At 50.8% G+C, this 22,942-nt stretch overlaps 1 protein-coding gene across 1 annotated transcript in view; it reads left to right on the top strand.

The window, feature by feature from the left end:
- Positions 1-22,942, top strand: part of LOC132567780 (pre-mRNA-processing factor 6-like) — a 79,726-nt gene that overhangs the window by 14,087 nt on the left and 42,697 nt on the right. The window contains 7 exon segments of the mRNA XM_060233470.1: positions 43-161; positions 2,788-2,866; positions 5,445-5,621; positions 8,565-8,720; positions 13,866-13,960; positions 14,974-15,130; positions 20,032-20,256. Coding sequence (XP_060089453.1) covers positions 43-161; positions 2,788-2,866; positions 5,445-5,621; positions 8,565-8,720; positions 13,866-13,960; positions 14,974-15,130; positions 20,032-20,256 — 1,008 coding nt within the window.

The raw sequence follows: 22,942 nt of genomic DNA, 5'->3' as shown, positions 1-22,942 counted from the left end.
CTACAAACCCTAATGCTGACCCCCTTTTTATGTCATTTTTAGTTCAACGGCTATGCTGGGAGCCTGTTCTCGAGCGGGCCGTACGAAAAAGACGACGAAGAAGCGGATGCGATTTATGCCGCTCTGGATAAGAGGATGGACGAAAGAAGAAAAGAGAGACGGTAGGTAGGGGCTTTCCGATGCATTTCAAGCTCAAGGTGGTACCTGGAACCTGGATGCCGATGGGGCGAGGCCAGAGGGAGAGGAGGAAGCTGCTCAGGTGTCCTTTTACCTTGCCTTGGTCTAGCTCTCAGCCACATCCTCCCAATTAAATTGCCAACTTCCATTGCTGAGACCAGAGGGAGAAGAGGAAGCAGCCAGGCAGGGAGCCAGCGAGCTGTAGCGGCTAGTGTCAGGCTAGGGTCTTGGGAGAACCCGGTTCAAATCCCCACTCTGCCAAAACGCTAACACTCCGGGGCATCCAGTGAAGCTGATGGGAAGTAGGATCAGGACGGACAAAACGAAATACCGTTTTACATAGCGCGTGATCGGAATCTGGAATTTGCTGCGAGAGGATGTAGAGGTGGCCACACGAATAAATGGCTTTAGAAGAAGAAGAAGAATTGCAGATTTATACCCCACCCTTCTCCCTGAATCAGAGACTCAGAGCGGCTTACAATCGCCTATGTCTTCTCCCCCCACAACAGACACCCTGTGAGGTGGGTGGGGCTGGATAGGGCTCTCCCAGAAGCTGCCCTTTCAAGGACAGAGTCTCAGAATGGCCTACAATCTCCTTTCCCTTCCTCCCCCACAACAGACACCCTGTGAGGTGGGTGGGGCTGGAGAGGGCTCTCCCAGCAGCTGCCATTTCAAGGACAGAGAGCGGCCTACAATCTCCTCTCCCTTCCTCCCCCACAACAGACACCCTGCAAGGTGGGTGGGGCTGGAGAGGGCTCCCACAGCAGCTGCCCTTTCAAGGACAGAGAGCGGCTCACAATCTCCTTTACCTTCCTCCCCCACAACAATCACCCTGTGAGGTGGGTGGGGCTGGAGAGGGCTCTCACAGCAGCTGCCCTTTCAAGGACAACCTCTGCCAGAGCTATGGCTGACCCAAGGCCATTTCAGCAGGTGCAAGTGGAGGAGTGGGGAATCAAACCCGGTTCTCCCAGATACGAGTCCGCACACTTAACCACTACACCAAACTGGCTCTCTAAAGAAGGAGAATTAGGTGGATTCATGGAGGATTAGTCTTACCAGTGGCCACCAGCTAAGGTGAGTAAAGAAATCATCCACATTTAGAGGCTATCGGACACTGAATCCCAGAGCTGGGAGGTAGCATCAGAGGAAGATTTGATTATATACCCTGCCTTTCACTACCCAAAGGAATCTGGGAGTGGCTTACAATCGCCTTCCATTCCTCTCCCTACAACAGCCACCGGATGAGGTAGGTGAGGCTGTGGGAGCTCTGAGAGAACTGGGGCTGATCCGAGGTCACCCAGCTGGTTTTATGTGGAGGAGGAGTGGGGAAATCAGACCTGGTTCACCAGATTAAGAGTCTGCCACTACACCATGTAATGAAAGGCCTTGGCTTCTGTATTCTGTTATCGGCTTTCCAGGGGAACTGGTTGGCCACTCTGTGAGACAGGATGCTGGACTAGATGGACCTCTGGTCTGATCCAGCAGGGCTCTTCTTATGGTCCTACGAAGGCCTCAGCCTCTCTGCCCTGTTTGTGGCCCTCGAGGAACTGGTTGGCCACTGTGTGAGACAGGAGGCTGGACTAGATGGACCCTCACTGGTCTGATCCAGCAGGGCTCTTCTGATGTTCTTATGAAGGCCTCGGCCTCTCTGCCCTGTTGTTGGCCTCCAGAGGAATTGGTTGGCCACTGTGTGAGACAGGATGCTGGACTAGATGGGCCCTCACTGGTCTGTTCCAGCAGGGCTCTTTTGATGTTCTTAGGAAGTCCTTGGCCACTTAGCCCTCTAGAGGAATTGGTTGGCCACTGTGTGAGACAGGATGCTGGACGTAGATAGACCACTGGTCTGATCCAGCAGGGCTCTTCTGATGTATTTACGAAGGCCTTGGCCTCTGTTCCCTGTTTTTGGCCTTCCAGAGAAACAGGGTGGCCACTGTGCGAGACAGGAGGCTGGACTAAATGGACCCTCACTGGTCTGGTCCAGCTGGTCTCTTCTGATGTTCTTATGAAGGCCTCACCCTCTCTGCCCTGTTGTTGGCTCTCCAGAGGAACTGGTTGGCCACTCTGTGAGACAGGATGCTGAACTAGATGGACCACTGGTCTGATCCAGCAGGGCTCTTACGGTCTTACGAAGGCCTCAGCCTCTGTGCCCCGTTCCTCTGTTCGCAGAGGAACTGTTGTGAGACAAGATGCTGGACTAGATGGCGAACTGGTCGCCTCACTCTCCTTCACAAAGTTATCGTTATGAGGATAAAGTGAAGAAGAAAATCATTTAAGCCACTTTGGGTCCCCTTTGGGGAGAAAGGTGGGGTAGAAATGAACTAAGTTAAGCAGCCTTCCATCGTGCCTGGACTTAGACCTCTCTGAGAATTGCTTCCTAGAGCACTGCATAGATGTACAACGCTTTGTGAGCAAATGTTTGGCTAATAAACCCGAGTAAAAAAAAGAAATAACAACAACCAATAATAACTGAAGTGTTCTCATGCACTTCCGGATTGACTGCTTGGTCCGAGATAAGTTGCCTGAGCTTTAAAAATGTATTTGTTGCTTGCTTTTTAGAAAGAAGGGGGTAGGTGCCTGCCCAGCTGATTCTCGTGCCTTTTTGCTTTCTAGGGAACAGCGTGAGAAGGAGGAGATTGAAAAGTACCGAATGGAACGGCCCAAAATCCAGCAGCAGTTCTCAGATCTGAAAGTAAGGAGAGAGAACCGTCTTTTGTTGCTTCACCTTCCGAGGATGAAAACAAAACCCTCCTTAGAAAACGGCTTGCAGGACAGGGACCGGAGAAAAGAGACATCTGGCAGATATATATGAGTAATATGCATAGAATCTTATCAGCGGGAGCGGCTCTTTCCCCTGTTCTTGCCTCACTTCCCCCCGCATACAGCATAGAAGCGAGTGAATGACAGAAGAGGAGAACCCTGTGAATGTTGAATTGTGAGATTTTCCCTTTTGATGGAAGTTGAAGCTGTCTTTAAGAGTTAATTAGGGAGGAAGTATAGAGAAACCACGGTTCGTGGACAGGCCCTGATATATAATTACATAACTCCTTTCTGCTACCGGGGATGTTCCCAAAGCCCCATCGTCTGCTTGGTGTAGTGGTTGGTGTAGTGGTTGACTGCTTCGTGTAGTGGTGAAGTGGGTGGACTCTTACCTGGGAGAACTGGGTTTGATTCCCCACTCCTCCACTTGCACCTGCTGGAATGGCCTTAGGTCAGCCATAGCTCTGGCAGAGGTTGCCCTTGAAAGGGCAGCTGCTGTGAGAGCCCTCTCCAGCCCCACCCACCTCACAGGGTGTCTGTTGTGGGGGAGGAAGGGAAAGGAGATTGTAGGCCGCTTTCTGTCCTTGAAAGGGCAGCTGCTGTGAGAGCCCTCTCCAGCCCCACCCACCTCACAGGGTGTCTGTTGTGGGGGAGGAAGGGAAAGGAGATTGTAGGCTGCTTTCTGTCCTTGAAAGGGCAGCTGCTGTGAGAGCCCTCTCCAGCCCCACCCACCTCACAGGGTGTCTGCTGTGGGGGAGGAAGGGAAAGGAGATTGTAGGCCGCTCTCTGTCCTTGAAAGGGCAGCTGCTGTGAGAGCCCCCTCCAGCCCCACCCACCTCACAGGGTGTCTGTTGTGGGAGAGGAAGGGAAAGGAGATTGTAGGCCGCTCTCTGTCCTTGAAAGGGCAGCTGCTGTGAGAGCCCTCTCCAGCCCCTCCCACCTCACAGGGTGTCTGTTGTGGGGGAGGAAGGGAAAGGAGATTGTAGGCCGCTCTCTGTCCTTGAAAGGGCAGCTGCTGTGAGAGCCCTCTCCAGCCCCACCCACCTCACAGGGTGTCTGTTGTGGGAGAGGAAGGGAAAGGAGATTGTAGGCCGCTCTCTGTCCTTGAAAGGGCAGCTGCTGCGAGAGCCCTTTCCAGCTCCACCCAGCTCACAGAACATAAGAGAAGCCCTGTTGGATCAGGCCAATGGCCCCTCCAGTCCAACACTCTGTGTCACATAAGAACATAAGAGAAGCCCTGTTGGATCAGGCCAGTGGCCCATCTGCTCCAGATGGCCAGTGGACCTCTGCTCCAGATTTATATCTAAACCCCTCTTGAAGGTGGCTATGCTTTTGGCTGCCACCACCTCCTGTGGCAGTGAATTCCACATGTTAATCACCCTTTGGGTGAAGAAGTACTTCCTTTTATCTGTTTTAACCTGTCTGCTCAGCGATTTCATTGAATGCCCACGAGTTCTTGTATTGTGAGAAAGGGAGAAAAGTACTTCTGTCTCTACTTTCTCCATCCCATTCATTATCTTGTAAACCTCTATCATGTCACCCCGCAGTCGACGTTTCTCCAAGCTAAAGAGTCCCAAGCATTTCAGCCTTTCTTCATAGGGAAAGTGTTCCAGCCCTTTAATCATTCTAGTTGCCCTTTTCTGGACTTTCTCCAATGCTATAATATCCTTTTTGAGGTGCGGCGACCAGAACTGCACACAGTACTCCAAATAGGAAGAATAGCTAGGTTTGAGAAGAAGATTATATTGGATTTATATCCTGTCCTACAGTCTGAATCTCAAGAGTCTCAGAGCAGTTTACAATCTCTTTTACCTTCCACCCCCCCTCACAACAGATACCCTGTGAGGTAGGTGGGGCTGAGAGAGCTCTTACAGCAGCTGCCCTTTCAAGGACAACTCCTGTGAGAGCTATGGCTGACCCAAGGCCATTCCAGCAGCTGCAAGTGGAGGAGTGGGGAATCAAACCCAGTTCTCCCAGATAAGAATCTGCGCTCTTAACCACTACACCAAACTGTCCATTCTCCTTTATCTTCTCCCCCCCACAACAGACACCCTATGAGGTGGATGGGGCTGAGAGAGCTCTCCCAGAAGCTGCCATTTCAAGGACAACCTCTGCCAGAGCTATGGCTAACCCAAGGCCATTCCAGCAGGTGCAAGTGGACGAGTGGGGAATCAAACCCAGTTCTCCCAGATAAGAGTCTGCGCACTTCACCACTACACCATACTGGCTCTCTCAGTAGCACCTATGATGCCAACAAGATTTTTTTTGGGGGGTGTAGGCTTTCAAGGGATTAAGCTGCCTTCATCAGACGAGAGCTTTGACTCTTGAAAGTTTATACCCCTAAAACGTTGTTGATCTCTTCATGTCCTAGTTTTACTGCAAACAAAAACATCTATTCTCTGAAACTACCTTAACAAAGAAAATAGGGAACCAAATAGATGGGTGCTGAATGTGCAGGCTGAATTTAACAAAGGTTTCACCTCATTCCGCCTAATCTCGGTCCTTGGTAGAGAAAACTCGCTGAAGTCACCGAGGAGGAATGGCTGAGCATCCCCGAAGTCGGCGACGCAAGGAACAAACGCCAGAGGAACCCGCGTTACGAGAAGCTGACTCCTGTCCCCGACAGCTTCTTCGCCAAGCACTTGCAGTCCGGGGAGAACCACACATCTGTTGACCCCAGACAGACGGTGAGGAAAAAATACATGTCTATAAATCCGTCAGGGCTCACTGGCAAAAGCAGAGCGGCCTGATACAGCGGATGAAAAACTGGTGATTTTTTGCTAATTGCTCCCCAGAACTGCGTGGTTGTTGGAGGGTCCACTGTCTCTCCCCTCAGTGATGGAATTTTTTTGGGGGGGGGGGATTTTGGGGGCTCAATGGGCTGCGGCAGCAGGGGGGGAATCAGCTGAAACTTACGCCCCCCCCCCCCAATTAGGAAGATTTAAAAGCATTTGAGTTTTCTTAACTGCTTGGGGGGGGGGGGATTCAGGCCACTGTCGTGATAGCCGAACTTTCCCTCGCCTCGCTGGCAGAGAACTTGCAGTGAGCGGCAGCCCCCTCCCAAACTTTGCGCTTCGCATCCTTCTTCCTGCGCCCGTCCCAGCTGTTTGCAGCTGTAGCACTTCTTCATATGAACATATGAAGTTGCCTTCTAATGAATCAGACCCTTGGTCCACCCAAGTCAGTATTGTCTTCTCAGACTGGCAGTGGCTCTCCAGGGTCTCAAGCTGAGGTTTTTCACACCTATTTGCCTGGACCCTTTTTTGGAGATGCCAGGGATTGAACCTGAGACCTTCTGCTTCCCAAGCGGATGCTCTACCACTGAGCCACCGTCCCTCTCCTGCTCTCCTGGATCTCAAGCTGAGGTTTTTCATGCCTACTTACCTAGACCCTTTTTGGAGATGCCAGGGATTGAACCTGGGACCTTCTGCTTACCAAGTGAATGCTCTACCACTGAGCCACCGTCCCTCTCCTGCTCTCCGGGATCTCAAGCTGAGGTTTTTCATGCCTACTTGCCTAGACCCTTTTTGGAGATGCCAGGGATTGAACCTGGGACCTTCTGCTTACCAAGTGGATGCTCTACCACTGAGCCACCGTCCCTCTCCTGCTCTCCGGGATCTCAAGCTGAGGTTTTTCATGCCTACTTGCCTAGACCCTTTTTGGAGATGCCAGGGATTGAACCTGGGACTTCTGCTTACCAAGCAGATCCTTACCACCGTCCCTCCCCAAATCAAAGAGTTTTAAATCAGAGAGTAGCCAGAGGGTAGCTGGATCTGTTGCTGCAGTGCGTATTGTCATCAGCTGGATTGGAGCAGAAGGGTAGCCGTGCTGGTTTGAAACGATCGCGTCAAGTTAAGATTCCGGTGGCGCTTCTAAGACCAACGCAGTTTTCTCCCGTTTCGTTTTATCTGAAGAAGAGCGCATGCGCACGGAAGATCATACCTTGAATAAAACTTCGTTGGGCCTAAAGGTGCCCCTGGACTTTTAACTTGATTGCGTGGTAAAACAGTTATTTTGGAGTCCAGTGCAGCTCTGTAGCCAGGAGTTTTTAAGTGTGTGTGTGTGTGGGGGGGGGGGGGAGGGAAATCTAAATGTCTTAGGGGGCACTGGCTAATTAAATTAAAGTCAATTTAATTAAAGTTTGTAGAACCTTTCGGGCTCAAGTGCCGTGCTCTACTGGAGAAAGTTTTTCTTCCAGACGTTTCGTTCTCGGCTGGAACAAAAAACTTTCTCCAGCAGAACACGGCACTTGAGCCCGAAAGATTCTACGAACCCTAATGATGATGCCAGCCGCGAATACCTGAAATCTTGGAATTTAATTAAAGTTTCTGCACAACCATTCCTTCTTTCTTTACGCCACTTTGCCTCTTTTTAAGTTCCGAGGGTTTCCCTATCCTTTTCTTAGGAAAAGGGATTTTCTTTCCTTCCCCCTTTAAGCCCCTGGCCCCGATGACGGCTATTGTCCCTGGAAGGGGGAGCGTTCTCTGGAATCTGACTGAAATAGGAGATCTGCCTGGAGGGGGGGAGGGGGGGACGGCTAGATGGAAAGTTGGAGGGCCTTGCAATGAAATCAGGAGACCAGGATTGCAGGGGCCCACTGTAGCTGCAGGCCTGGTCTAGTAGCGCAGGGCGGTAAAGCTGCCGTACTGCAGTCGGAGCCCTCTGCTCACGACCGGAGTTCGATTCCGGCGGAAGCTGGTTCAGGTTGCCGGCTCAAGGTTGACTCGGCCTTCCATCCTTCCGAGGTCGGTCAAACGAGGACCCAGCTTGCTAGGGGGAAAGGGAATCGAATGCAGTTTGTGAGCAGAGCTTAGGACTGCAGCACAGCCTCTTTAACACTCTGCGCCACGAGGCTCTTCAGGAAAATAAAACAGAAGCCCAAATAAAGAGAGAAAGAGAACTCGTTCTTTCCAGGGTTTCAAGATGGCTTCGGTGCTCTTCTTCTGCTCGGTCTCTCATATATAGATTAATTCCTAATGGAGTCACAGAATACAATTTTTGTATTAGAGCCCCGCGTCGCAGAGCGGGAAAGCTGCAGGGCTGCAGTCTGAACTCCCTGCGCACGACTTGAGTTTGATCCCGATAGAAGCTGGGTTCAGGTAGCCGGCTCCAGGTCGACTCAGCCTTCCGTCCTTCCGAGGTCGGTCAAAAGAGTCCCCAGCTTGCTGGGGGGAAAATGTAGATGACTGGGGAAGGCAATGGCAAACCACCCCGTAAAAAGTCTGCCGTGAAAACATTGTGAAAGCGACGTCACCCCAGAGTCGGAAACGACTGGTGCTTGCACAGGGGACTACCTTTACCTTTAGAAGCACTTTAGAGATTTTGGGTATAATTTTTAGAGAGTCAAATCTCCCTTTGTCAGAGGTGAGTAAGGGTGGAGATCTGAGTCGCCACATCCTAGCGAGAAGGTGGGAGGGGTGTTATAATGAATGCTATAAAGAATGCTATAAATACCACAGAGGCACAGTGTGCGTTGTAATTGGCTTGATTTAGAGCAGAGGGGAAATGCTTGGGGGTGGGGGGGGAGGTTGTTTTAAACCGAGCGCTCCAGTTATTACCGAGAGTTGCGCGCGTGTTCTCTTCCGTCAGAGACTTTCAGTGACTTTTGGCTTGCTCTGTTTCCCCTGCAGCAATTTGGAGGTCTGAACACACCCTACCCTGGAGGCTTAAATACCCCTTATCCAGGTGGGATGACTCCTGGGCTGATGACCCCTGGCACAGGTGAGCTGGACATGAGGAAGATCGGCCAAGCAAGGAACACCCTGATGGACATGAGACTCAGCCAGGTAAGGGGCCCGGGGCAGAAAGCTGTGGGAACTGCCTCTTCTTCAGACCAGTGGTCCAGCATCCTGCCTCACTTAGAGGCCAACCAGTTCCTCTGGAGGGCCAACAACAGGGCAGAGAGGCCGAGGCCTTCCTAAGAACATCAGAAGAGCCTTGCTGGATCAGACCTGTGGTCCATCTAGTCCAGCCTCCTGGCTCACACAGTGGCCAGCCATTTACTCTGTAGGGCCAACAATAGGGCAAAGAGGCCAAGGCCTTCATAAGAACATCAGAAGAGCCCTGCTGGATCAGACCAGTGAGGGTCCATCTAGTCCAGCATCCTGCCTTGCACAGTGGCCAACCGGTTCCTCTGAATGGCCAACAACGGCAGAGAGGCCTTCATAAGAACATCAGAAGAGTCCTGGTGGATCAGACCTGTGGTCCATCTAGACCAGCGTCCTGCCTCACTCAGAGGCCAACCGGTTCCTCTGGACGGCCAACCACAGGGCTCAAAGGCTGAGGCCTTCCTCTGATGTTGTCTCCTGGCTCCGGGATTGAGGGGTTGACTGCCAGTGAATGTGGAGGTTCCCTTTAGTTAGCGTGGCTGTTAGCCACCGATACACTTATCTTCCCCGAACCTCTCTAATCTCCTTTTCGTGCTGTTTATTCCTGTGGCCGTCACGACATCCTCCAGCACCGAATCCCACATTTTAATCATTCTCTGCGGAAAACAATATTTTCTTTTGTCCGTCCTGAGCCTACTGCCCATCAGCTTCATTAGATACCCTCGAGTTCTACTCTTTTGGGAAAGTGGGGCTGAGTAACAGCAGTTAACCATGGCTACGGCACTTGTGGGGTCTGGCCCTCAAATAATGGCCTTGATGGACCAATGGTCTGTTTTAATAGAAGGCGGCTTCAGTTGAGTGCTTTCTATTTTTTTTTTAAATATTCAATGCAACGATTGAGCTTTAAAACGTAAGATCCCCACTGGGGTCTGTCTAGTCCAGCGTCCTGTCTCACACGCTGGCCATCTGATTCGTCTGGAGGGCCAACAACAAGGCATAGAGGGCAAGGCCTTCCTCTGATGTGGCCTCCTGGCTGTGGGATTCAGAGGACTCATGCCTCTGGGGAGGGATGGTGGCTTAGTGTAAGAGCATCTGCTTGGGAAGCAGAAGGTCCCAGGTTCAATCCCTGGCATCTCCAGCTAAAAAGGGTCCAGGCAAGTAGGCATGAAAAACCTCAGCTTGAGACCCTGGAGAGCAGGGGAGGGATGGTGGCTCAGTGGTAGAGCATCTGCTTGGGAAGCAGAAGGTCCCAGGTTCAATCCCTGGCATCTCCAGCTAAAAAGGGTCCAGGCAAGTAGGCGTGAAAAACCTCAGCTTGAGACCCTGGAGAGCAGGGGAGGGATGGTGGCTCAGTGGTAGAGCATCCGCTTGGTAAGCAGAAGGTCCCAAGTTCAATCCCTGGCATCTCCAACTAAAAAGGGTCCAGGCAAGTAGGCGTGAAAAACCTCAGCTTGAGATCCTGGAGAGCAGGCGAGGGACGGGAGCTCAGTGGCAGAGCATCTGCTTGGTAGCAGAAGGTCCCAGGTTCAATCCCTGGCATCTCCAGCTAAAAAGGGTCCAGGCAAGTAGGCGTGAAAAACCTCAGCTTGAGACCCTGGAGAGCAGGGGAGGGATGGTGGCTCAGTGGTATAGCATCTGCTTGGTAAGCAGAAGGTCCCAGGTTCAATCCCTCGCATCTCCAACTAAAAAGGGTCCAGGCAAGTAGGTGTGAAAAACCTCAGCTTGAGACCCTGGAGAGCTGGGTAGGGACGGTGGCTCAGCGGTAGAGCATCTGCTTGGTAAGCAGAAGGTCCCAGGTTCAATCCCTGGCATCTCCAACTAAAAAGGGTCCAGGCAAGTAGGCGTGAAAAACCTCAGCTTGAGACCCTGGAGAGCAGGGGAGGGACGGTGGCTCAGTGGCAGAGCATCTGCTTGGTAAGCAGAAGGTCCCAAGTTCAATCCCTGGCATCTCCAACTAAAAAGGGTCCAGGCAAGTAGGCGTGAAAAACCTCAGCTTGAGATCCTGGAGAGCAGGGGAGGCACGGGGGCTCAGTGGCAGAGCATCTGCTTGGTAGCAGAAGGTCCCAGGTTCAATCCCTGGCATCTCCAGCTAAAAAGGGTCCAGGCAAGTAGGCGTGAAAAACCTCAGCTTGAGACCCTGGAGAGCAGGGGAGGGATGGTGGCTCAGTGGTATAGCATCTGCTTGGTAAGCAGAAGGTCCCAAGTTCAATCCCTGGCATCTCCAACTCAAAAGGGTCCAGGCAAGTAGGCGTGAAAAACCTCAGCTTGAGACCCTGGAGAGCAGGGGAGGGATGGTGGCTCAGTGGTAGAGCATCTGCTAGGTAAGCAGAAGGTCCCAGGTTCAATCCCTGGCATCTCCAGCTAAAAAGGGTCCAGGCAAGTAGGCGTGAAAAACCTCAGCTTGAGACCCTGGAGAGTAGGGGAGGGATGGTGGCTCAGTGGTAGAGCATCTGCTTGGTAAGCAGAAGGTCCCAGGTTCAATCCCTGGCATCTCCAGCTAAAAAGGGTCCAGGCAAGTAGGCGTGAAAAACCTCAGCTTGAGACCCTGGAGAGCAGGGGAGGGATGGTGGCTCAGTGGTAGAGCATCTGCTTGGTAAGCAGAAGGTCCCAGGTTCAATCCCTCGCATCTCCAACTAAAAAGGGTCCAGGCAAGTAGGTGTGAAAAACCTCAACTTGAGACCCTGGATAGCTGGGTAGGGACGGTGGCTCAGCGGTAGAGCATCTGCTTGGTAAGCAGAAGGTCCCAGGTTCAATCCCTGGCATCTCCAACTAAAAAGGGTCCAGGCAAGTAGGTGTGAAAAACCTCAGCTTGAGACCCTGGAGAGCAGGGGAGGGACGGTGGTTCAGTGGCAGAGCATCTGCTTGGTAAGCAGAAGGTCCCAAGTTCAATCCCTGGCATCTCCAACTAAAAAGGGTCCAGGTAAGTAGGCGTGAAAAACCTCAGCTTGAGACCCTGGAGAGCTGCTGTCAGTCTGAGTTGACAATACTGACTTTGATGGACCGAAGGTCTGATTCAGTATAAGGAAGCTTCATATGTTCATATTACATGCAGGTCCCCCTCACTCCCCATGGCTGGTAGCCATTGATAGACTTCTCCATGAACCTGCCTAATCCATCTTGAAAGCTGTTGATTCCTGTGGCTGTCACCCCATCCTCTGGCAGCAGATTTGACACTTTAATCGCTCATTCTCTGCATAAAGAAGCTTTTCCTTTAGTCAGTCCTGAATCTGCTGCCCAGCAGCTTCATTGGATGCTCTCAAGTCCTAGTATTTTGGGAGGAGGAGAAAAATTTCTCTTCGTTAACCCTCTCTGCCTCGTCGATAATTTATATAGGTGATTAACATGTGGAATTCACTGCCACAGTAGGTGGTGGCGGCCACAAGCATAGCCAGCTTCAAGAGGGGTTTGGATAAAAATATACAGCAGAGGTCCATCAGTGGCTATTAGCCGCAGCATATTATTGGAACTGTCTGGGGCAGTGATGCTCGGTATTTTTTGGTGCTTGTGGGGGGGCAAAGTGGAAGGGCTTCTAGCCCCACTTGTAAACCTCCTTTTTTTTATGGCCACTGTGTGACACAGAGTGTTGGACTGGATGTGCCATTGGCCTGACCCAACATGGCTTCTCTTATGTTCTTATGTGACACAGAGTGTTGGACTGGATGGGCCATTGGTCTGATCCAACAGGGCTTCTCTTATGTTCTTATGTGACATGGAGCGTTGGACTGGATGGGCCATTGACCTGATCCAACAGGGTTTCTCTTATGTTCTTATGTGACACAGAGTGTTGGACTGGAGGGGCCATTGGCCTGATCCAACAGGGCTTCTCTTATGTTCTTATGTGGCACAGAGTGTTGGACTGGAGGGGCCATTGGCCTGATCCAACAGGGCTTCTCTTATGTTCTTATGTGACACAGAGTGTTGGACTGGAGGGGCCATTGGCCTGATCCAACAGGGCTTCTCTTATGTTCTTATGTGACACAGAGTGTTGGACTGGAGGGGCCATTGGCCTGATCCATCAGGGCTTCTCTTATTTTCTTATGTGACACAGAGTGTTGGACTGGATGGGCCATTGGCCTGATCCAATAGGGCTTCTCTTATGTTCTTATGTGACACAGAGTGTTGGACTGGAGGGGCCATTGGCCTGATCCAACATGGCTTCTCTTATGTTCTTATGTGACACGGAGCGTTGGACTGGATGGGCCATTGACCTGATCCAACAGGACTTCTCTTATGTTCTTATGTGACACAGAGTGTTGGACTGGATGGGCCTTTGGTCTGATCCAACATGGCTTCTCTTATATTCTTATGTGACACGGAGTGTTGGACTGGATGGGCCATTGGCCTGATCCAACATGGCTTCTCTTATGTTCTTATGGCCACTGTGTGACACAGAGTGTTGGACTGGATGGACCATTGGCCTGATCCAACAGGGCTTCTCTTATGTTCTTATGTGACACAGAGTGTTGGACTGGATGGGCCATTGGGCTGATCCAACATGACTTCTCTTATGTTCTTGTGTTTATGTTCTTACCTACCCAGAAGGTAGGACCAGAACCAATGGGTTGAAATTAAATCAAAAGCGTTTCTGGCTGAACATCAGGAAGAACTTCCTGACCACTAGAGCGGTTCCTCAGTGGAACAGGCTTCCTCCTTGGGAGGTGGTGGGCTTTCCTTCCTTGGAGGTTTTTAAACAGAGGCTAGATGGCTACCTAACAGCAATGAAGATCCTGTGAATTTAGGGGGAGGTATTTGTGAGTTTAGAGCAGTTCCTCAGTGGAACAGGCTTCCTCCTCGGGAGGTGGTGGGCTCTCCTTTCTCGGAGGTTTTTCAACAGAGGCTAGATGGCCATCTGACAGCAATGAGGATCCTGTGAATTTAGGGGGAGGTATTTGTGGGTTTCCTGCATTGTGCAGGGGTTTGGACTTGATGACCCTGGAGGTCCCTCCCAACTCTGTGATTCTACCATTTCTCTGTAAGCATCTTTTTGAGTTGCAGAGTATCCAGGGGGTTACCTTGTAAACCTGATCGTCGTGTGAATGAATGTGAAGCGACTGTGCTCGTGTGATTCAGCGGTTACAGCCCACTGCTGTGTTTCCTTCCCAGGTGTCTGACTCTGTGAGTGGCCAAACGGTGGTCGATCCCAAGGGCTACCTGACGGACTTGAATTCCATGATACCCACGCACGGCGGAGATATCAAGTAAGACAACGAGCGCAGGCATTTGCGTTGACTTGCCTTTGAGATGGTATTCTCTGGGAAGGCTCCTTCTAGAGAAGCGGGTGCGTGCCATCCTTTTGGCATGAGCAGAATGTGGCAGGCAGCCAGCCTTTGCTTGTTAAATAGGAAAGGAAAGGTCCCCTGTGCAAGCACCAGTCGTTTCCGACTCTGGGGTGACGTCGCTTTCACAGCGTTTTCACAGCATACTTTTTTACGGGGTGGTTTGCCATTGGCTTCCCCAGTCATCTATGCTTTCCCCCCAGCAAGCTGGGGACTCATTTGACCGACCTCGGAAGGATGGAAGGCTGAGTTGACCTGGAGCCAGCTATCTGAACCCAGCTTCTGCCGGGATCGAACTCAGGTCATGAGCAGAGGGCTCCGACTGCAGTACTGCAGCTTTACCACTCTGCGCCACAGGGCTCCACTGAGGAACCACTCTAACAGCCAGGAAGTTCTTCCTAATAGAATCCTAGAGTTGGAAGGGGTCTCCAGGGTCATCTAGTCCAACCCCCTGCACAATGCAGGAAACCCACAAATACCTCCCCTAAATTCACAGGATCTTCATCGCTGTCAGATGGCCATCTAGCCTCTGTTGAAAAACCTCCGAGGAAGGCGAGCCCACCACCTCCCAAGGAGGAAGCCTGTTCCACTGAGGAACCGCTCTAACAGCCAGGAAGTTCTTCCTAATAGAATCCTAGAGTTGGAAGGGACCTCCAGGGTCATCTAGTCCAACCTCCTGCACAATGCAGGAAACTCACAGACACTTCCCCTAAATTCACAGGATCTTCATCGCTGTCAGATGGCCATCTAGCCTCTGTTGAAAAACCTCCAAGGAAGGAGGTTTTTATACAGCCTGTCCCAAACCCCCTCTTTACTTGGACACAGGAAAAGATTAGCTGCCCAACTGTTACACTGAGTGCCCTTTGTGTACGTGCAACATGCCATGCATCGTAACCAGACGTGGAGCACATTAAGTTTTCTTTCTCTGCCACCAGCGACATCAAGAAAGCACGCTTGCTCCTGAAGTCCGTACGTGAGACTAACCCTCACCACCCGCCGGCCTGGATAGCCTCGGCGCGCTTGGAGGAGGTGACCGGCAAGCTGCAAGTAGCCCGCAACCTCATCATGAAGGGGACAGAAATGTGTCCGAAGGTGAGACTTGACCTTCTTTGTGTTGCAGTCGTGGTCCCACCCCACTGGTTCCCCATCACTTTCTACACTTGCGCGATGGAGGACCTCGCGCGTCGCGAGGCATCAGGAGAAAATTAGCACCTGAGGTTAGCTATTACCTGATGAGGTCCAGAGTAGAAGTTTCATGTTACGGTGGTGGGATTATGCTCTTCTCCGTGGACATTAGGGCTGCGATCACACACTAGATCAGGGGTGTCAGACGTCGGGCCTGGGGGCCGAATCAGGCCGCCGGGTGGCTCCTATCAGGCCCCTGAGCAACTGGTTGCTTCCTTCTCCCTCTCTCTCTCGCTTCCTTCTGCATCACAGATTGCTTTGTAAGGCTTGCTCAGTCGGACAGAGTGAAGAATCTGCTTTCTCCATTGGCTGAGGCTCCTCCCTTAGGGAGGAAGGGGGAAGGGAGAGCTTGCTTTGCGAGGCTCTCTCAACTGCACGGCAGAGCTACTAAGTGTTGGGTTTCTGATGCAATTTCACTTCCTGTTGTCATGAATTAATTAAATGTTTGTATATGCATGCTGATGTTTAGCCAGTGAGTAGATAGAGCCAATGAGAATGTCTGCACGTACTTCCTGCCAAGGCTAGGTGTCAATATACATAGTGACCATTGAGGGAGAGCCCTAATAGGCTAATCCATGTATTTGGGTGGTGGTCTAGAGGAAACCATTTGGTCAGTTTTATTGCCCTTTGTGTAAAGCCCTTAGATCTCCGTGCAGTTGAATTTAGGACTCCAGAGAGTCAAGATGTAGCCTAGAAGCTAGACAGGATATTGAATCCTTCTTTGTTTTCTAGAAATCCCAGTCATACCTTTTCCTCATGAGCAAAGTAAACTACTTTGATTCTTAAGCGAAACCGTGTGCCTGGCTGTTATGTCGTGGCTCTCTCCAGGTTACTCTGCTAATAGTATATTTAAATCCCAACACTAAGCCAAGCCTCTCTTCCTTCTCTTGGCTAAGGCTCCTCCCCCCGCCCCGGTCCCCTGGGAATGGAAGGAAAGAGGCAGAGCACATTAAATCACATTAAAAACTAATTAATGCCAGACCGGTATAGTATTTGCAGTTGAACCAAAATTCCCGCAAGAAAAATAATTGGGGAGGGACGGTGGCTCAGTGGTAGAGCATCTGCTTGGGAAGCAGAAGGTCGCAGGTCCTTGTCCTTTGTCCCTGGATCCCATGGGAGAGATACAAAGAAAGCACCTTCAAGACCAAGAAGTGCTAGTGTTTTAAGCATGTTTTATTTAAAGTTTTTTTTAAATTTAGTCGTGTTTTGTCTGCGTCCTTTAAAAAGTTTATAACTCTGCTACCTAATCTTAAATAGGTACACACACTGTCAGGGTGTGTCAGATCCGGGTCATGAGGGTCAGATCCGGCCCTCATAACAAATGAGTTTGCCACCCCTGCACTAAATAATGCACTTCCAATCCACTTTCAGTGCACTTTCCAACTGGATTTTGCCAGCTCACACAGTAAAAACCAGTCGGAAAGTGCCTTGAAAGCAGATTGGGAGTGCGTTATTTAGTGTGTGTGGCTGCAGGCTAGGAGTGGTGATCTGGAGCAGAAACAATGTATTTGAAGAGTCTGAGCAGAAAACCGTGTATGAAGAGGCATCTGAGACATACGGCCAGAGAGGGGAAAGGGAAGATTTTAAAACGTGGATTTAAAAAACAAAAACACAAATTTATTTCCATAAACAGATTAACACTCAGGATCATCGTCAAAATAATAATCGAAAGTATGAACCGACAAAGTCAGCTAGTCCCCAATGAACATCCAAATGAACCACAAGTACAAACAGAGCAAAATCACATTAAAAACTAACTAATGCCAGACCGGTATAGTATTTGCAGTTGAACCAAAATTCCCACAAGAAAAATAATCGGGGAGGGACGGTGGCTCAGTGGTAGAGCATCTGCTTGGTAAGCAGAAGGTTGCAGGTTCAGTCCCCGGCATCTCCAACTAAAAAGGGTTCCAGGCAAGTAGGCGTGAAAAACCTCAGCTTGAGACCCTGGAGAGCAGGGGAGGGATGGTGGCTCAGTGGTAGAGCATCTGCTTGGTAAGCAGAAGGTCCCAGGTTCAATCCCTGGCATCTAAGGGTACACGCAAGTAGGCATGAAAAACCTCAGCTTGAGACCCTGGAGATCAGGGGAGGGACGGTGGCTCAGTGTTAGAGCATCTGCTTGGTAAGCAGAAGGTCCCAGGTTCAATCCCCTACAACTCCCATCAGCCCCAGTCAGCATGGCCAATGGCTGGGGCTGATGTGAGTTGTAGGCAGAAAACATCTGGAGAGCTACTGTTGGCCACCCCTGCTATATAGGATATCTTCAAAGGTTACAATACAGATGCATACCTGAGTCACGGGTTCAAAGGTTACTGAGCAACTATCTATTTACTACTAAAGCATCCTAGGCTATTGAAGAACATCAGAAACATCTGTGAAACCAGGGGGAGGATACCTTGAGATACCGACTACTAGCCCACACCATAAACATCCCAGGGCCAGATGGCTTTGCTACGTGCCTTCTGGGTTGTAAATAATGGAGGAGGGCAGGACTGGTGACATGCTCTCGGCATAATAAAAGCTGGTCAAGGAATGAGTGCGCTTGACACTTCGAAGCGGGGTGGCCAATGGTAGCTCTCCAGATGTCTTTTGCCTATGACTCCCATCAGCCCCAGCCAGCATGGCCAATGGCTGGGGCTGATGGGAGTTGTAGGCAAAAAAACCATCTGGAGATATACCATTGGCCACCCCTGCTTTAAAGTGCTACTGGACTCTCGCTCTTTTGTGTTGCTACAGACAAACTAACACAGCTACCCATCTTGATCTTTGCTGAGCTCAGTATGCTTTTGCGTGTAATAATACGTTACAGTGTACGTAATGTCTGGTATTTAGTCCCCGGCACCTGCAGTTAAAAGGGCCAGGCAGCAGGCAATGTGAAAGACCTTCTTCTGAGATCTTGGAGAGCCACTGCCAGTCTGAGTAGACCGGGGGTGGCCAAACTTGCTTTATGTAAGAGCCACATAGAATAAACCTCAGACGTTTGAGAGCTGCAAGACACGAACATCAGATGTGTGAAAGCCACAAGGATGGAAGGAGGAATATAGATGGAGGGAGGGAGAGGCGGAATAAAAGCAACTTTAAATACATTCTCCAAGCTGCCAGCTGCCTTGGCTTGGAGAAGTGATTTAAAGAGACAAATGCCTTCTCCAAGCCAGCCAACAGGGCAGCGGGGGTTTCAAGAGCCACACAATCTGTGTGAAAGAGCCACATGTGGATCCTGAGCTACAGTTTGGCCACCCCTGGAGCAGACAGTAATGACCTTGCTGGACCAAGGGTTTGATCCAGTATAAGAAGAAGAAGGTAGAAGATACTGGTTTTATATCCCGCCCTTTACTCAGAGTCTCAGAGCGGCTCACAATCTCCTTTCCCTTCCTCCCCCACAACAGACACCCTGTGAGGTGGGTGGGGCTGAGAGGGCTCTCCCAGAAGCTGCCCTTTCAAGGACAGAGAGCGGCCTACAATTTCCTTTCCCTTCCTCCCCCACAACAGACACCCTGTGAGGTGGGTGGGGCTGGAGAGGGCTCTCACAGCAGCTGCCCTTTCAAGAACAACTCTTGGGAGAGCTATGGTAAACCCAAGGCCATTCCGGCAGCTGTAAGTGGAGGAGTGGGGAATCAGACCCGGTTCTCCCAGATAAGAGTCTGCGCACTTCACCACTGCACCAAACTGGCAGCTTTGTGTGTGGGAACTGACTGTAACCGCATAGGGTTTTCAGGGCAGGAGATGAACGAGGATGATTTGCTGTTGCCTGCTTCTGCAGAGCGATCCTGGACTTCCTTGCTAGTCTCCCCTCCAAGTACTAACCCTGCCTGGCTTCCAAGATCCGACGAGATCGGGGTAGGCCGGGCCATCCACATCAGGGCATAAAGAAGTGCTGTCAAAACCCCATAGTGCAGGGGTGGCTAATGGCAGCTCTCCAGATGTTTTCTGCCTACAACTCCCATCAGCCCCAGCCAGCATGGCCAATGGCTGGGGCTGATGGGAGTTGTAGGCAAAAAAAAAACATCTGGAGAGCTACCGAGTTGGCCACCCCTGCCATGGTGTTTTTAAGGCAAGAGACAGAGGTGGTTTGCCGTTGTCTGCCTCTGTGTGGTGACTTTGGGCTTCCTTGGGGGTCTCCCATCCAAGTACTAACCAGGGCTGACCCTGCTTAGCTTCTGAGATCTGATGCGATAGGACTAGCCGGGGCCGTCCGGATAAGGATATGCAGGGGTGGAATTCTAGCAGGAGCTCCTTTGCATATTAGGCCACACACCTCTGATGTAGCCAATCCTCCAAGAGAGCCACTTTGGTGTAGCGGTTAAGTGTGCGGACTCTTATCTGGGAGAACCGGGTCTGAGTCCTCCTTCCTCCACTTGCAGCTGCTGGAATGGCCTTGGGTGAGCCATAGCTCTGGCAGAGGTTGACCTTGAAAGGGCAGCTGCTGGGAGAGCCCTCTCCAGCCCCACCCACCTCACAGGGTGTCTGTTGTGAGGGAAGGAGATAAAGGAGATTGTAAGCCGCTCTGAGACTTTGATTCAGAGAGAAGGGCGGGGTATAAATCTGCGGTCGTCTTCTTCTTTCTTCTTCTTCCAAGGCCCTTTTTTGTAAGCTCTTGGAGGATTGGCTACATCAGGGGTATGTGGCCTAATATGCAAAGGAGCTCCTGAGGATATGTAATAATGTGCACACATACATTTTGTAATAAAATAACCTAACATGATCCCCCGTCAAAACAAGCGTTCCTCACTCAGTGGTTCTCCTAGGAGAGGGGTTTGGCACTAAATGCTTAAATGGCAAGCCCTCTTCTTTTCTTTCTTCTGGGTCTCTAGAGCGAAGATGTCTGGCTGGAAGCTGCCCGGTTACAACCGGGGGACACTGCTAAAGCCGTGGTAGCCCAGGCAGTTCGGCACCTCCCACAGTCGGTCCGGATTTATATCCGAGCTGCGGAGTTGGAGACAGACATCCGAGCAAAGAAGCGAGTCCTTCGGAAAGGTGAGACGCTCCCCTGGTGTTTGTATATGAATAATACACACTCTTATCTCTCCTCAGATTTTGTAACTGATCTGTTTCTATATGTTATGGATCTGTCTCCTGTTTCTCAAATAAGATGTTAATTTTGCCATCGCTGCATACTCAGCAAGTTTGTTTTTCCACTCTTCTAAATCTTGGGCAAATATTATTATTGTTATCATTTATTAAATTTATTAAATCGCCTCATCCTGGCCAATGCTGGGCTCTAGGCGATGTACCACAAAAGGTAAAAACAGTAATTTAAAATAGTTGCAACCCAATGAACCTCCTTTATAGTGTGTTGTAATTCTGTTTTCCAGGCATTGGGAGCAGTTCCCCCCAAGTGGGGGGGGGGGAAGGGGGTGCCAGCCTAGCAGCCGTCACTCTCCCCAAACAAAAGCCTGGCAAAACATCTCTGCTTAGCAGGCCCTGCGGAATTGTAAAAGATCCCTCAGGGCCCTAGTGTCTTCCAGCAGAGAGTTCTACCAGGTTGGGGCCAGGACTGAAAAAGTAATATCTGCTTTCCATTTTGCTGCATAAATAATTCTAGCCGCTGTCGACATTTCATCAGGCTGCAAGCTTGGACAAGCTTCAGCCTCATGGCCCTAGAGAGCCACTGCCACTCAAAATGGGCAGTACCAGTTTTGGAGACCTAAAGGTCTGACTCAGTATAAGGCACCTTGGGTTCATGAAAACCATTGCCACATAGCTAAGGTAACACATAATGCGTGCGTGTGTGTGTGTGTATGTGTGTGAAGTGTGGATCAGGCCAAACGCCCATCCTGTTCAGCACTCTGTGTCACATAAGAACATCAGAGAAGCCCTGTTGGATCAGGCCAATGGCCCCTCCAGTCCAACACTCTGTGTCACATAAGAACATCAGAGAAGCCCTGTTGGATCAGGCCAATGGCCCCTCCAGTCCAACACTCTGTGTCACATAAGAACATCAGAGAAGCCCTGTTGGATCAGGCCAGTGGCCCATCCAGTCCAACACTCTGTGTCATATAAGAACATAAGAGAAGCCATGTTGGATCAGGCCAATGGCCCCTCCAGTCCAACACTCTGTGTCACATAAGAACATCAGAGAAGCCCTGTTGGATCAGGCCAGTGGCCCATCCAGTCCAACACTCTGTGTCATATAAGAACATAAGAGAAGCCATGTTGGATCAGGCCAATGGCCCCTCCAGTCCAACACTCTGTGTCACATAAGAACATCAGAGAAGCCCTGTTGGATCAGGCCAATGGCCCCTCCAGTCCAACACTCTGTGTCACATAAGAACATCAGAGAAGCCCTGTTGGATCAGGCCAATGGCCCCTCCAGTCCAACACTCTGTGTCACATAAGAACATCAGAGAAGCCCTGTTGGATCAGGCCAGTGGCCCATCCAGTCCAACACTCTGTGTCATATAAGAACATAAGAGAAGCCATGTTGGATCAGGCCAATGGCCCCTCCAGTCCAACACTCTGTGTCACATAAGAACATCAGAGAAGCCCTGTTGGATCAGGCCAGTGGCCCATCCAGTCCAACACTCTGTGTCATATAAGAACATAAGAGAAGCCATGTTGGATCAGGCCAATGGCCCCTCCAGTCCAACACTCTGTGTCACATAAGAACATCAGAGAAGCCCTGTTGGATCAGGCCAATGGCCCCTCCAGTCCAACACTCTGTGTCACATAAGAACATCAGAGAAGCCCTGTTGGATCAGGCCAGTGGCCCATCCAGTCCAACACTCTGTGTCATATAAGAACATAAGAGAAGCCATGTTGGATCAGGCCAATGGCCCCTCCAGTCCAACACTCTGTGTCACATAAGAACATCAGAGAAGCCCTGTTGGATCAGGCCAATGGCCCCTCCAGTCCAACACTCTGTGTCACATAAGAACATCAGAGAAGCCCTGTTGGATCAGGCCAGTGGCCCATCCAGTCCAACACTCTGTGTCATATAAGAACATAAGAGAAGCCATGTTGGATCAGGCCAATGGCCCCTCCAGTCCAACACTCTGTGTCACATAAGAACATCAGAGAAGCCCTGTTGGATCAGGCCAATGGCCCCTCCAGTCCAACACTCTGTGTCACATAAGAACATCAGAGAAGCCCTGTTGGATCAGGCCAGTGGCCCATCCAGTCCAACACTCTGTGTCATATAAGAACATAAGAGAAGCCATGTTGGATCAGGCCAATGGCCCCTCCAGTCCAACACTCTGTGTCACATAAGAACATCAGAGAAGCCCTGTTGGATCAGGCCAATGGCCCCTCCAGTCCAACACTCTGTGTCACATAAGAACATCAGAGAAGCCCTGTTGGATCAGGCCAGTGGCCCATCCAGTCCAACACTCTGTGTCATATAAGAACATAAGAGAAGCCATGTTGGATCAGGCCAATGGCCCCTCCAGTCCAACACTCTGTGTCACATAAGAACATCAGAGAAGCCCTGTTGGATCAGGCCAATGGCCCCTCCAGTCCAACACTCTGTGTCACATAAGAACATCAGAGAAGCCCTGTTGGATCAGGCCAGTGGCCCATCCAGTCCAACACTCTGAGTCACAGAAGAACATAAGAGAAGCCATGTTGGATCAGGCCAATGGCCCATCCAGTCCAACACTCTGTGTCACATAAGAACATCAGAGAAGCCCTGTTGGATCAGGCCAGTGGCCCATCCAGTCCAACACTCTGAGTCACAGAAGAACATAAGAGAAGCCATGTTGGATCAGGCCAATGGCCCATCCAGTC

Source organism: Heteronotia binoei, chromosome 2, assembly GCF_032191835.1.
Source record: "Heteronotia binoei isolate CCM8104 ecotype False Entrance Well chromosome 2, APGP_CSIRO_Hbin_v1, whole genome shotgun sequence".
In the NCBI taxonomy this organism is placed as follows: domain Eukaryota; kingdom Metazoa; phylum Chordata; class Lepidosauria; order Squamata; family Gekkonidae; genus Heteronotia; species Heteronotia binoei.
The sequence above is the reverse complement of the archived record's forward strand: the minus strand, read 5'-3'. Positions and strand labels throughout refer to the sequence as shown.